This window comes from Enoplosus armatus, chromosome 17 (genome assembly GCF_043641665.1).
Source record: "Enoplosus armatus isolate fEnoArm2 chromosome 17, fEnoArm2.hap1, whole genome shotgun sequence".
NCBI classification, from domain to species: Eukaryota; Metazoa; Chordata; class Actinopteri; order Centrarchiformes; family Enoplosidae; genus Enoplosus; species Enoplosus armatus.
The window spans coordinates 16784214-16797605 of NC_092196.1; the positions used below are offsets into that span (position 1 = coordinate 16784214).

The following is a 13392-nucleotide window of genomic DNA, read 5'->3' on the forward strand; positions in this document are numbered from 1 at the left end:
GCAGTTGCAGTAATGACAATACAGCGGTGATGACAGTAATGATACTTTGATAATGCCAATTACACAAGCGCCTTTGTGCTCCCTTCACCAGTCCGTCTCTCGTTTTCCCCTCTCTCACTTTTTCCATATTTCTCTCTGTCTCTCTGCCATCGCTGACCTGATGTAGTGAAGTGCTCTGAGCTCTGGTTGATTGTCAGGAAAGTTTTGATCCTTACCCGTCTGATACATGTCTGACAGTGAAACAGAATATCCTCGCCCGCAGTCATATTGCTTATGGCCCTCACTGTCAGGACTGCTTAATGGTGAGGAATGCTAACTATTGACTATTGACTTTTGCAATAGTCTTTTCTTCTGACTACCTTTTCCTTCACGCATGTGTTCATCTCCTCCGAGGCAGTGTAGTCAGAACCTGTATATGTGTTCTGGCTGCTGCAGTGCTCGTTGGTTTGATTGGATTTCATTTTTTGTTGATTGCGCTTGTTTATATTGCTGAGGTCCATGTGCTCTAGGCAGCAGAGGATAAATTTAGTCAAGTATAAATGCCTGTTTATTTGTGCGTGTTTGCTGAATTGCTTACTCCGTGTTTACAGAAACTTATGTTTGCGATTGTGTCTGTAACTGTACACATGCATTTGTGTATGTGAGGAGTGTGCACATCTGCTTGTGTCTTGCTGACTTCCCCTTTGGCTTGCACTTGTTGTCGGTGTCCCCTTCTCATCAGTGTGATTTAGGAGCTGCTAACTTGCCTGCAGTGTTTGCACTGGCCCATCTGGAGGTCAGTTTCTGCCTGCACCAGGAAGGACCGACGCCCCCATGCCCACTGTGGCCACAGTGGATGGGTGGGGGTGCTCGCCGTGGTGGGCCGGTGGTTAGAGCTGGTTTGAGCTGGGGAAAGTGCAATAGTATTTCAGGATCAGTGAGCAGCAGACATAAGATCATAAATAGAGTTTTTATTGCCGAGCTGCTATGCTGGGTGAGCCTGGGTCTTTCAGCAAGATCACAGCAGTGATTGATGGTTCCCATGTGCCGAGGGAGGAGGGTGTGTGGTGTAGGCAGACAGCGGAAACGGCGGACATGGCAAGGCTGGCAGAGCCTCCTGCCCTCCCTCTCCTCCCCCAGGATTACCCCCTGACAATCTGTTGTCCTGTGTCAGTCTTTCAAGTCTCTGCAGGCTATTCAAGTTTGTTTCTTTAACATTAAATATTCATGCTTAAATAAGCAAAAATCAAAGTTACAAAAATGTCTTTAGGTATTATTTATTAAGAGTCAAATGTCACCTAATCTGCTTCTCCAGGTTTGTGTTGGTGTGGTTTAATCACATTTGATTGCCAGTGAAAAACAAAGTGTCATCAAATTGTGATTCAGATGTTGCGAAATCTTGATTGGCACACAGGAGTATGTGCACAGAGGACTCTGAAATGTGAAATAACCAAAATGGTTCCAACTTAGGCAGAAAATAGTGTGTTCATGTAGGACCCCATCACTCAAGCTGATTGAGAAAATATGTTTGAATGAAGATCTGTTGAAATCAGTTTAAAATGAAAACTAAATCGTACCAGAATTAACCCAAAATAGCACAGTTAGTATTTAAAACAACACTTGTGTAACTTTTTAAATAGTTGAGATTGAAAATATGAAATCCCTGTTAAAAGGTTTTGCTGTTGCTCTGTAGCTCTCATTCAACATGCAGATGGTGTAGCAGGTACAAATACTTTCCTCACTGCCCAGTTTTTGTGTCATTTGTACCCAGTGAATCTCTAAGCTTTATTTACACCAAATTGCACAAAAACAAAAATCACTCTTAGCATCCAAAGCTGAATGTTGTCTGTTGTCAGATCTGTGGCAGACTGATCTCTATGGTAATGATCATGCTTATGCCATTTCTGCACAAGGCCCAAACTGTATCACAAAATGACAAGCATGAGGTTAAGACACACTTTTGTAGCCTAGACACCGGACCTGCTTTTCATCTTCAAAAACATGTGCAGTCTTTGAGATCGTCTTTTACTCTGTTTATGTCAGAGAATGTTTTATGTTGTATGAAGAACCGCCTCTTAATGCAAGGTTGTGAAGGAGGACAGAGGGATGTAATATGCTCCGTATGTTATGTTCTGTAGGTCTTCATTGAGGGTTTTGTTTTTACAACCATGCTAATTTGGGGCGGCTAGCTGAGTAGTTTGGCAGGAGTGTGAGGAGGTTGCGTGGTTAAGGACCACAGAGATTTTTTCATTCAGTGCCAGAGAGCTACATTGCTCAAAGCTTTTGAGAAAACATCTGATGGAGCCTCTTGAGTGCTCCCAGATTGGCAACGTGAATAGCAGCTTTCATGGAGGCTGCTTGCCCTAATGTGTTTTTGAGTGTGTGTGTGTATGTGTGTGTGTGTGTGTGTGTGTGTGTGTGTGTGTGTGTGTGTGTGTGTGTGTGTGTGTGTGTGAGAAAGAGAGAGAGAGTTTTTTCATGCATGTAGGTATGTATGCATCATAGACTCCACTTTACTTTGGTCTGGGTCTGTGTGTGTGTGTGTGTGTGTGTGTGTGTTTGTGTCTGAGCGTTTGGCTGTTTACGTAAATAACCCGAGGCGGAGGCAAAACGCCAGCAGCAGAAATGCACAGCTGGGTGTATTTCAGGGACTTTTTCCAATGGTGATGTCTCAATCCTTCACAGAGCTACTGCAGACCTACCTTTTCATTTATTTATAGAGACAGTAGCTGCATGTGAAACAAACAGCTCGTCTCTCTGACGGTCTGTCCCGGGAAGGCTTCGTCTCTGACCACAAAGCCCTCCATGGAAAAACTGAGGTGTCCTGCTTTCCTGTTAACTGTCTTTACAGCTAGTTGTACACACAAATAGTGTGTCAGCTTAAGCTCCCACATACTTGTATATTTAATGCAGTTGCTGTTGTGTCCGTAATTCAGCCGTTCTAATTTGAACCTCATTGTCAGCAAACATCTTCAGAGCTGTTTGATAAGCCCTAGACTCCCAGTTGTTTTCCTGTTTGCCTATCTGATCCAGGCACCGCTTGGCTGAGATCCTCACAGAGGCAGCGCAGCTACTGCTGCAGCATTTTGGCTGGCAGGGGTGCACAGACAGCAAGCAGGCATGGAGTCATCACAAGTGAAGCAGCTTGACAGAGGGGCCTCACCGTCCTCCGAGAGCCACACTGCAGCACTCTGTCTCCCCCAAGTGGTGCGTCATTGCGCCCCAGGACCACCACCACTTGGACGTCTTACTGTACAGTGTGATCATGTACACATTTGTGCCCAGTCTGTCTTCTGTTTTCTGATGTCTTCATGAGTGTGTGTGTGTGTGTGTGTGTGTGTGTGTGTGTGTGTGTGTGCGTGTGTACAGTGCAGGTGTCACTTTGTTTGGAGGGTGCTGACAAGCATGACTAGCATTTGACAAGAACGGGGTCAGATTGCACACACACTCTCCTCTACCAAGCTTTGGGAATCAGGGGTATTTTTGCCTGTGTGTCCTCTGCGGCTATCAGGTTTTAACAGGCTGGCTTTGTATGCTGGGTGAGCCAGGTCAGGCCAGACTGGGGAAAATGATGCATGCTGTGTTGCACATGCTAATGTTAGGGCGCTTCAAAGGGAGGGAGCATCAGACACGTGTTCTCTGAAAGAACTTTTGAGCATGGAGCGGTCTGACACCTGAGCTGTAAAGTGAACCTCTAAGTGATCTTGGTCTTTTCTCCTCTTCACTATGTTGTCCTCCCATTTATCCTGTCCTCTCCTTCTGTCACAGGTATGAAACGTCCGTTCAGCCCATCAGCTCTGCCGAACACCGAGCTGGACAGTAGGGGGTTTGGTGCCGGGCTGGGAGTGCAGATGGACGGCGAGCCTTGCTGCGATACCCAGGATGAGGGTGCAGTACCAGATGAGCAGACACCAGGGGGCGCCTTGCCTTCTGCACTCAACAGACCCAAAAGGGAGCGAAAGCAGCGGAGCTACACATTGTGTGAGGTCTGCAACATCCAACTCAACTCAGCCGCACAGGCCCAGATCCACTACAACGGCAAATCCCACCAGAAAAGACTCAAGCAGATCAGCAATGGCAAGATGCCAAGTAACACAGGTAGGCCCGGAGCGCCGCCTGACTGACCACTTTGTTTGTTTATAGTCGCAAAATCAGATATAAATGCAGAACACTGGATAAAGTGCTCTGCCAATGGATTTTGTAACCTTGTCTTGCACACTAGGGCCATGCAGATTAACACAATCCCACACACTGCTCACAGTCCACTGTCACCACCCTCTGTGTGCCAATCCTCCCTACTTGTATTCCATACAAGTTAAACAAATTGGATTCTATTTGCTGAAATGTGTTCAGACAGAGCCTTGGGATGAGGACACACACACACACACACACACACACACACACACAAGCGGAGCAGAGCTGAGTGAAGTCAGCAAGTGAGAAGCTAATTAAGTGATGGTTGTGTTTGATGGTTGTGTTCCTTGGAGTGATGCGGCTGAAGTTAAGTTGGACATTTTGTCATTCTAGTCACAGCCTCGATTAGGACTCTGCTCTGGGGGAATCAGTCTCTCAGTTAAGTTTGACTCGTTTACTCTCACTGTCTCTCTTTTGCTCTTTCTTCAGCCTCACCAAAAATATACGCACACAAAACGCTAACAACACACAAATATAACAGTATGAAAGCAATGAGCTCACAGACCCCAGTAAATAATGAATAAATAGGAATTGGTAAGGAGTTCAAGCTCAAATTGCCATAGGAGTCGAGACAGGCCGACTGAGGGGTCACAGTCGTACGTGGCTGTTGATTCTTGACACTGAGAAACGTGGTGATTTGTCTCAGCAAAGCAGGTTTCTGAGCTGCAGTACGCCTGTCTGAATTAACCAATCACATGGCCTACATCTGCCCTCCAGAAACACACACTGTCAACAGCCAACAGCCTCTTAGATCATTTGGTTGGACGCATGTGTGTTTATATCTGTGCAAATCTTTGGAAGCAAGTGAAATAATGTCATCCAGTGGTAGATCTATGTTGTTAAATTGTAGTGCTGCTTTCACATAATATAATGATAAATAATACATTGATGCTCTTGATTATTTTAATGGTGATCAGAGTATCATCCTGTGAGCTCAAAGTGTACACTCCACAGTGACAATGAGTGATCATTATTTGAGTAACATTTCTTGGCATTTTTCAGCGTTTGTCGGGTGAAACAGTTTCTTGAAATAATATGTACATAATTTTGTTGTTACTGTTGGTTACTGTGCAGCAGAAAGAAGAACTGTGTTTTGTGTTCAGAATTGGTTGTGTTAGCCTGTTTTATTATTTTTAATTAGCACTTTCCTTGTTGGGACACTATTATATTACAATAACACGTGCCCATGTAGGGCTAACAGGCTGAAAGTGAGGGATTCCACCCTCTTCATTTACTATCAAGAAACTTTTTCAGTGTTCTTGAGAAGACACTGAGCAGTAGAAAGCCAATGATAATGATTCATCAGTGGCCCTGAGTCTCTGTTTGTCTTTATGTCCTTGCAAGAGATGGATGGGAGATTACTGTCCTCACACTGTCCCCTCTACTCTTAGTGTGAATGAATTACACTGTTCATACTGTAATTCAGTATTTCCTTCCACTGTGTCTTCTTGGGATCAGTTAAGTTCAGAATTTGTTCATCTACTCTCCATAAATGACTATGCAAGACTTTAAGAATTATGTTTGAGAATAATGTGTCTCTAAATCAAATTGAGATTATTTGATTGAGAGGGACGTTTGTTTGAAATGGGCTAAAATCACTTTATATACATAAAGCTGTTTCATTGTTCTTTGTTAAATTCGAGAGAATACATCTAATAAACTTGTCATTTTTCTTGAAAGCAGTGTAATTCTGTGAGTGAGTGAAAAATTGAATACAGACCACGAAGGCTACATGCTATTATGGATCCACTGAAAAGCACATCTTTGGCCTCCATCTACACTAAGCCATTGAGTTTGATCAATAAAACATGAGCTTTTCAAAACATGCTCCATAGTGGCTAAACTGTTGTGCAGACATGAAAAAGAGAGATTTTTGAACATGTCATATAGGAATTATACACAAACATGGCAAACATACATCAACTTGGCATTAATGTTAGGAGGACGTCTTCACGCTGTGATGGCTTCATGCAGGTTTTGTCACTAACATTTTTTGTTTTATTTTGTCAGAAGTCTGCAAGAGTATGAAATATTGATGTAATTCAGGGGTTCTTTGCAGCACCTGAGGAATTTGTTCGGCAGCAGTTATGACAGTGGATCAAATCATTATTTTTGACGTGCTGCATCTGACAATAGACACAAAAAATATGTCAACGACAACACACGGCTCTATTGAAGCCGAAAGTTACTGATCACAGAGGAGAGTACGTCATCGACAGGGACTGTCAAACGTGTAAATGTGGCATTTTGTTGTTTGCAAAGCAAAAAGGGGGGGAAGAAGACATTTAGACATTTGTTGTGAAAATGCTCAGTTCACAGAAAACTTTCAACAGTAGACAGTGTTTTCAGATTTATCTCCATCAGTGAGGTCAAGGCCTGAGATCAGCACATAAGAATTCTGCTTATTCTGAGCTGGAAATTGAGTTTTAGCATTTATAAACAAAGTGCTTAGGTCCGTCTTTTTGGTGAGAACTTCTTCTCCCATAAAACACCCATGGGTCTAATATTTCTGAGGATTTCTTTGCTGGGCCCAGAAAAATATGGATTCATGAAAATAAGGGTTTTGTGCGTTCATGTACATATCTATATATCTATATCTATATACAGTGTATAAATAAATGCAAAAATAAGACACACTCTGAGGTGTATCCTTTTTAGAAGACAAAAAAATATTATTATGTATATATTTATTTATTCATTCACACATAATCCACAGCATTGAAGGCACTCTGTTGGTTCTAATCGGCCCTTATCAGTGGCTGTTTGCCTGATTCAGCATGTTCAGTCTGCAGCAGAGGCAGTCAGTGAGATGAAGCTGTCTGACTGGCTGTCCAGCCTAGCGAATCAAAGATTTTATCATGCAGTAAGTCCTTAATTCAACTCCACAGACAAAAGACTGCAGACTGACCACATCAGTTCAAAGCCAGGCAAACCTTTTCCATTTCTGCATCTTTTTTATCACACTGATTCACAGTGGTGGTAAAATGGTGGCTACTTCGTTTTGTTTGTGTCTTTTCAATGCTGGGTCTTTAGGTTTTCTTTTTGGATTACAAACCGATCAGTTATTTCTTCTCATCGAAGTGCAGAACACATGTACATGTCAGGAGTCAGCTGCTCTGTGCGCGCTGCAAAGTGTTTTATCATTCTGCCTTTGTCGTCTCTAGCTCTTTGAGGTCGACTTGGTGTGTCAGGGTGCTTAGATGCAGCAGACCGGCAAGCATGAAACAAATTTAATGAATTCTATAATATACCAGAAACTCTGTCACACACGCAGGCCACGTGCTATCTAAACTCCCTGTTTTGGTACACCGCTGCAGGTGATGCAGACTGCATATATAAAAGTTTGTGGGTTTGTGTTTATGTGTTGTGTTTGTGTGTGTGTGTGTGTGTGTGTGTGTGTGTGTGTGTGTGTGTGTGTGTGTGTGTGTGACGCAGGGAATGCTGAACTCTTGTGGTGTGCAGATTCTCTCTGACATGCAGTCACAATCACACAGCCTTATCTCTGCTCACCTTCTGCTGACTCCCTCAGGCAGCCAGCCCTGCTGTGTCCTCAGCTCCACCACAGCTTCTCTGCTCTGTGTTTGTGTGTGTGTGTGTGTCTGTATACGTATGTGCGTGTATGTCTGCTTCAGATATTTTTAGAATTCTTAAATGCTGCAGAGACTGTAACTTGTGCTGTGGAAACATAACAACATGCTTTGGAGCATCTGTGTTGATGTCAGCCCACATATGTACAGTAAGGCATCTGTGCCTGGTATGATGTTTATAGGTTTATAGATTCCATGAATAACCAATAGAACATTTCTTCTTTCAAATCAATGTGTGCATGTGTGTTTGTGTGTGTGTGTTACTCCCAGCGAATCGTCTCCATGTCGGTGTGCGTTTCCCTCCCTCTCTGCTTCACTGAGCTGACAGTGGGCTCAGGCTCTTCTCGCTCTCTCTCTCTCTCTCTCTCTCTCTCTCTCTCTCTCTCTCTCTCTCTCTCTCTCTCTCTCTCTCTCTCTCTCTCTCTCTCTCTCTCCCGTCTCCCCTCCTTCCTCTCTCGTCTTCCTCATCTCTCCCTTCTTGTGGCATGTATACTGGACATGTGGCGCAGCCAGTCCTACTGAAAGATGAGCGTGCCAGTGATTAAGTGGTTTCACTCCGTTTATCATGGATAATCATGTGTAGTGAAGCCTGCTAAAAGATCTGGATGGAGAGAATGTCCAGATGTTTGATGACGATGTGACTTCAGGTGTTAATTTATGCAGTTTATGAATATATATTTATATCTTAATGTTTCAACAACTGATATTAAAAATACACTGTGAATGCTGGCTTACTTGTTTTTTATACAAGCACTTTATTATGATAGCAATGATTAATTGATGTTAAAACACCTTTAAGGGAATGTATAAGTTATGGCCAAAAATGATTTTCCATCGACTAAACTGAAGCAGATAGGTTTCCTGAAGATGGAATAAAGCTACTTCAGAAAGACAAAACAAATCCACAAGAACTTTTGTGGCTCCTAATGCTGGCTATATTTCATCCTGTCCAAAAAGAAAAACATTCACAATGGTTGCAATATTTCAATGCCATAGACTTTTTTTTTTTAACCAGAGCAAACACTGGTGGTGGATAGATATTTTACAGATGTTGATATGTCATTGCTTATTTGCATTGAATGTGTTTACATCACTTGCATAATTTTCTCACTAATAAAAAAAACACCTTTCCAACTCAGGCGCTGTGAAACTTTGCAGTATTGAAGAAACTTTGGTTTATTCACAATCTAACTTCAAGTTGAAAAGAGAAATTAAATCCAGATGCTATTTCTTGTTCTTCTTATCTCATTACGTTGGTCTCTCGGAGAATGTCTTGTAGAGACTTCGCCCTCACAGTGTGATCCATGTCATCATATGTGTGATGTGAAGTGACGTGAATTCAGGTTTCTTGATTTACAACCCTTCTTTCACAAGGTTATATCTGTAAAGTTGGATTGTTGTTGATTGTGTTATTTCAAGCATGACAGTTACATCTGATTTTACATTTGACACATTTCGTTGACACAAGCTGCTAACAGGAGTTCTGTACATTGCTCAAGGACACTGAGCAGAAAGACACAGGCAGAATCTGTGACCAGTGTTCAGCTTGTTAACAAAAACCTCATTAACACTTTACTCGTTATTCGCTTCAAAAGCAATGTCTTCGCTTACTAGTTTAACAATATGAACGAATAAATTCTGCTCTTTCTTATTTAGACGAGCTCATCATGAGAGTGAATTGGGATAACAGTAATATTATTAAGTCTCAAGTCTTGTCAAGGGGGGCCTCAAGTCAAGGTCAAGTCTTCATAATTCAAGTCTTCCTGAGACCTGAAAGTACTTTCAAGTCCCTCAGGTCTTTGAATGACACAGCATTTGAACATTTTCTTTCAAGGTAGTATTTTTTACACCGCTGACATCAATTCAAAGGCCTAATAATTAAATATTCAAAGTGATGCATCACTGCATGAGATCTTTTTTTTTTATTAAATGACACTTTCTGTAAACAGCAGGCAACTCAAACACCAATGTACGCCTTCGACTTCACTGTTTGCCTGTGTGTGTGTGTGTGTGTGTGTGTGTGTGTGTTAGCTAGTAGGCACGCAAATGAACATGAAACCCCATTTACTTCTCTCCTCCAGTGTTGCCGTTCTCAGTGGAGATGTTGGGAGGCCTCGGACTTCCTCTGACCCACCAATGAGCAGCAAAGAGTCCAGTCCTCTGAGGGAGACAGGCGGTAATCCTTTATAATTAGCATCGTTATTAATTTTGGCCAAGGACACGCAGCCATATACCCCAAAATATGGAGACGGACAATTAAAACATACCGCGCCCTTGATGGAAATGCCTTTTGCACGTGCACTCACACACTTGCTCATACTCTCTCGTGCGCGCGCACGAACATACACACGGCTAAATTGTCCTGTACTATAAATAACCATCCTTTTCAGAGCAGATGATCCAATGACGACGGAAGGGTGTGGAGAGAGTGAGGGAAGAGAAAAGGGATGGAGAGAGTGGACAGCAGCCTGGCCTGGTATGACCCAACAGAGGCGCCTGTGGATCTATAAATCTAACAGTCTGACAACACACTGTTTGTCCATGTGTGGTTGTTTTCCGTTGAGTTAATCTTCCTTAGCTTTGTGAGGAGGCATAAATGTGTCGTGTGGATGTGTTTTCTGTGAGAGACACGTGAGCAGGAGAGGGAGAGAGAATTTGCCTTTGTTTTTTTTTTTCATTGTCCTCCATATCTCATTTTCCTTTGATTGGTGCATATCTTTTGCAATGTTTGTGTGTGCGTATGTTTATGTAATGTGAGCCTCCTCTTCATGGTTAGTCGTCATCATGGTCCCTGTCTGACTCCATCTCGCTGGCTGTGTTTTAATAAAGCGTGAGGAATTGGATTAAAGGCAAGGATTTTCTGCTTGAACGCATTAGCGCATCTGCGTTTTATTTTTGTGCTGCCTTGCTGTTTTCCTGTTGTTTTCCCGGCAGAGAGTGAAATGACTTCTGCCTCCCCAAGCCTTTGGACTTACAGTACAGGTGCATACAGTACGTTGTCTGTGTGTGGTGTTCGTGTAGCGGCCTCAGTGTCTGTTTTGATTTTTAAACATATTCAAGTGTTGCCTGTCTCTGGTTGGTCTATTTGATGTTTTTGTCAATTCCAGTAAAAGCTTACGGAGAAATTACTATGTAGCTGCTGGTTGTAGGCTATGTCTAATTCCAGAAAACCACTGCTTCCTCTTTATGTAATTTAGGCAAACATTAAAATCTCCACAAACAGCAGTAAATGATCACAACTATTATAATGAAACAATATATAAATGAATGACACAGTAAATTAAAATCACAATGAGGACATACAGGACTTTTCTGTGACCTATTTTATATCTGCATGAGTTAACCATACTTCCCCTCAGTGTCTTTTCCTGGTGTTGGCAGTTGTGAAATGTAATGTGGCTGTGGAGTCCTGCACTTTGTCGCCACCCCTCCACCTCCGATCCCCCCTGCTCGCTGTCCTTCTCTCTCCCTCCTCTTCGCCCCAGGGTGCGCCCCTCTATGTGATGGCAGTTCAAACTCTGGAAAAAGGTCGTCGGGCATACGGGGTCGACACACAGGGCCCAGTGGAGCGAGAAACATGAGGAGTGGCGCTTATAAGGCCGCTGGGAGAGGGGCGCATCTCTCAGAAATCATCCGATGTCTGTGTTTACCCGGGCTCTGACAGGTCGACCGGCTCTGTCTGTGGAGAAGGCCAAGCGAATCTCACTATGAGCCCTTATCTGGCTTGTCTGATCCACAAACACGTATTGCCACATCTGCCGCAGACATATCTGCTAAATGAATTGAACTGTTTGCCAGTTTGCTAAATGTCAGAAAATATCAGTCAGTTTCAACAGTATTTTCTCAGTTCGGTCACCTAGCACGACCTTCACTTTCTCTCTCTCTCTCAATCCTTTTTTATTCTCAATCTGCAAATGATGAGTGTCACTCATTGGGCCTTTTATTGGTACAAACGTGTAGTAAATGTGTTTGTGTGCAGCTCCTCCAACACACGCTGAACATCAGTAGAAATATTGTACATTTGATATAGAAACAACAAAGGTACAATGTGACCTGGTGAGCCTCTCTCTTTTTCTCTCACTCTCTCTCTTTTTCTTTTGGCCAATTTCACCCTCTTCCCCCCAGTGGCTCATTGCAGACAAGCCCATGAAAGGCTTTCTTTCTGGGCAGAGAAGAGTCCTTTTAACCCCCCTCATCTCGCCTCCACCTTAGCCATCCTCTGAGCCCCATCATTACAGGCCTTTAGAAGGGCAAAATTACAGCAGAGTGACTTATTACCAGCTGCATCCAGGGACGGGGATGGAGGTTAGAGAGGGAAAAGGTAGGCCAGAGCAAAGGGAGAGATGGAGAGTGATAAAGCAGATGAGGCAGAGGAACAAGGAAGATGGAGGTTCTAAGAGGGGAAGGATCACATTGGCGAGATAGAGAGTAGGGGTAAAGATTAGAAAGGAGATTGAGAGGCTGGCTTGAATAGATAGTGGGTGGTGTGAGAGAGAGAGCGAGAAGCAGACGTAGACAAACACTGTCATTTACCAAGGGAGGCAGCGCTGCCTGCTAATGGACACATGATATATGGCCCCCGAAAGTTTGCTCTGCTTCACAGTTCCCAAAGTTCACACGTACCTCCCGAGTTTTTGTCTGCTAGCATTGAGATGTTAGTGCATCATTTTTTGGAATTTGATCTAATCTCATGAGAGCCCTCGTATCACATCGAATGAGTGGAATCAGCGGCAAAGTAGTCTGACAGTGTTGGAGCGTTTGCTAGTGCGCAGCATGGTGGACCTCCCGAGACCCTCGCTGTGTCGTACACAAAACTGAAGTAGACAAGCTTTAGTAAACAGATGTAAACTAGGTGGAATGGGATGACAGTGAGAGTGGGAGGAGGGCACGTATGATGCACTAACAAACACAGAAATAGACATCTCACTGGCGTAGATGACAGTAGCACCCACAAAGGAAAACACACTCGCATCCTTGTGCCTTTATTTCACACTGACAAACAGACCTAATTTTTTACATCTGTGTTTGTTCTAAACTGAAAATAAATCACACGATAACACAAACTTAACAAAGTGTTAACACGTACTGTATATGCAGGAGGATACACAGGGATGTAGTGGGGAAGCCTGCAAACTGAGGTTACTGTAGCGGTGCACTTTCCCCCCTGTGAATGTTTGTTTGGTCGCTCGTTCAACAAGTTAATGTGCAGCACAAGACGTGCGTTCATGTTTGAAAGTTAGATAAGAAGGAGACGCTCACAGAGAAGCTAAAGTTGGTTGTTGTTCAAAGTCTGTGGCTCTCGTGTTGGTAGCAGAAGTAGAGTCCGCTGTCTGCCTGTAACGCTGACGTTACTGCTTTAACCAAATATGGTCTAAGATGAAACGATTTGATTGGCTGTATGGAAACAAGTTCTCCATCTACATAGACACTAAAATATAAATGTCTCGTGATTTAGCAGAATAAAAAGCATTCTATTTAATACCATTGGACTTTAGAAACACAAAAAGGATTTTCTTTATTGAATTAAATTAAATAAAGGAAAGTTTTTTTTATATAGCCCAAAATCAATCAACCCACAATCTCTTCAACATATGACACCCAATGTCCTTAACATTGATGTATAAATCAAATA

General features: G+C 43.0%; 1 protein-coding gene across 1 annotated transcript in view; it reads left to right on the plus strand.

Annotated features, from left to right (window-relative positions):
- Nucleotides 1–3749: 3749 nt before the first annotated feature.
- znf385c (zinc finger protein 385C) overlaps nucleotides 3750–13392 on the plus strand; it is a 74665-nt gene continuing 65022 nt past the window's right edge. Inside the window, exon 1 of the mRNA XM_070923335.1 lies at nucleotides 3750–4077. Coding sequence (XP_070779436.1) covers nucleotides 3750–4077 — 328 coding nt within the window. The remainder of the gene's footprint in view (nucleotides 4078–13392) is intronic.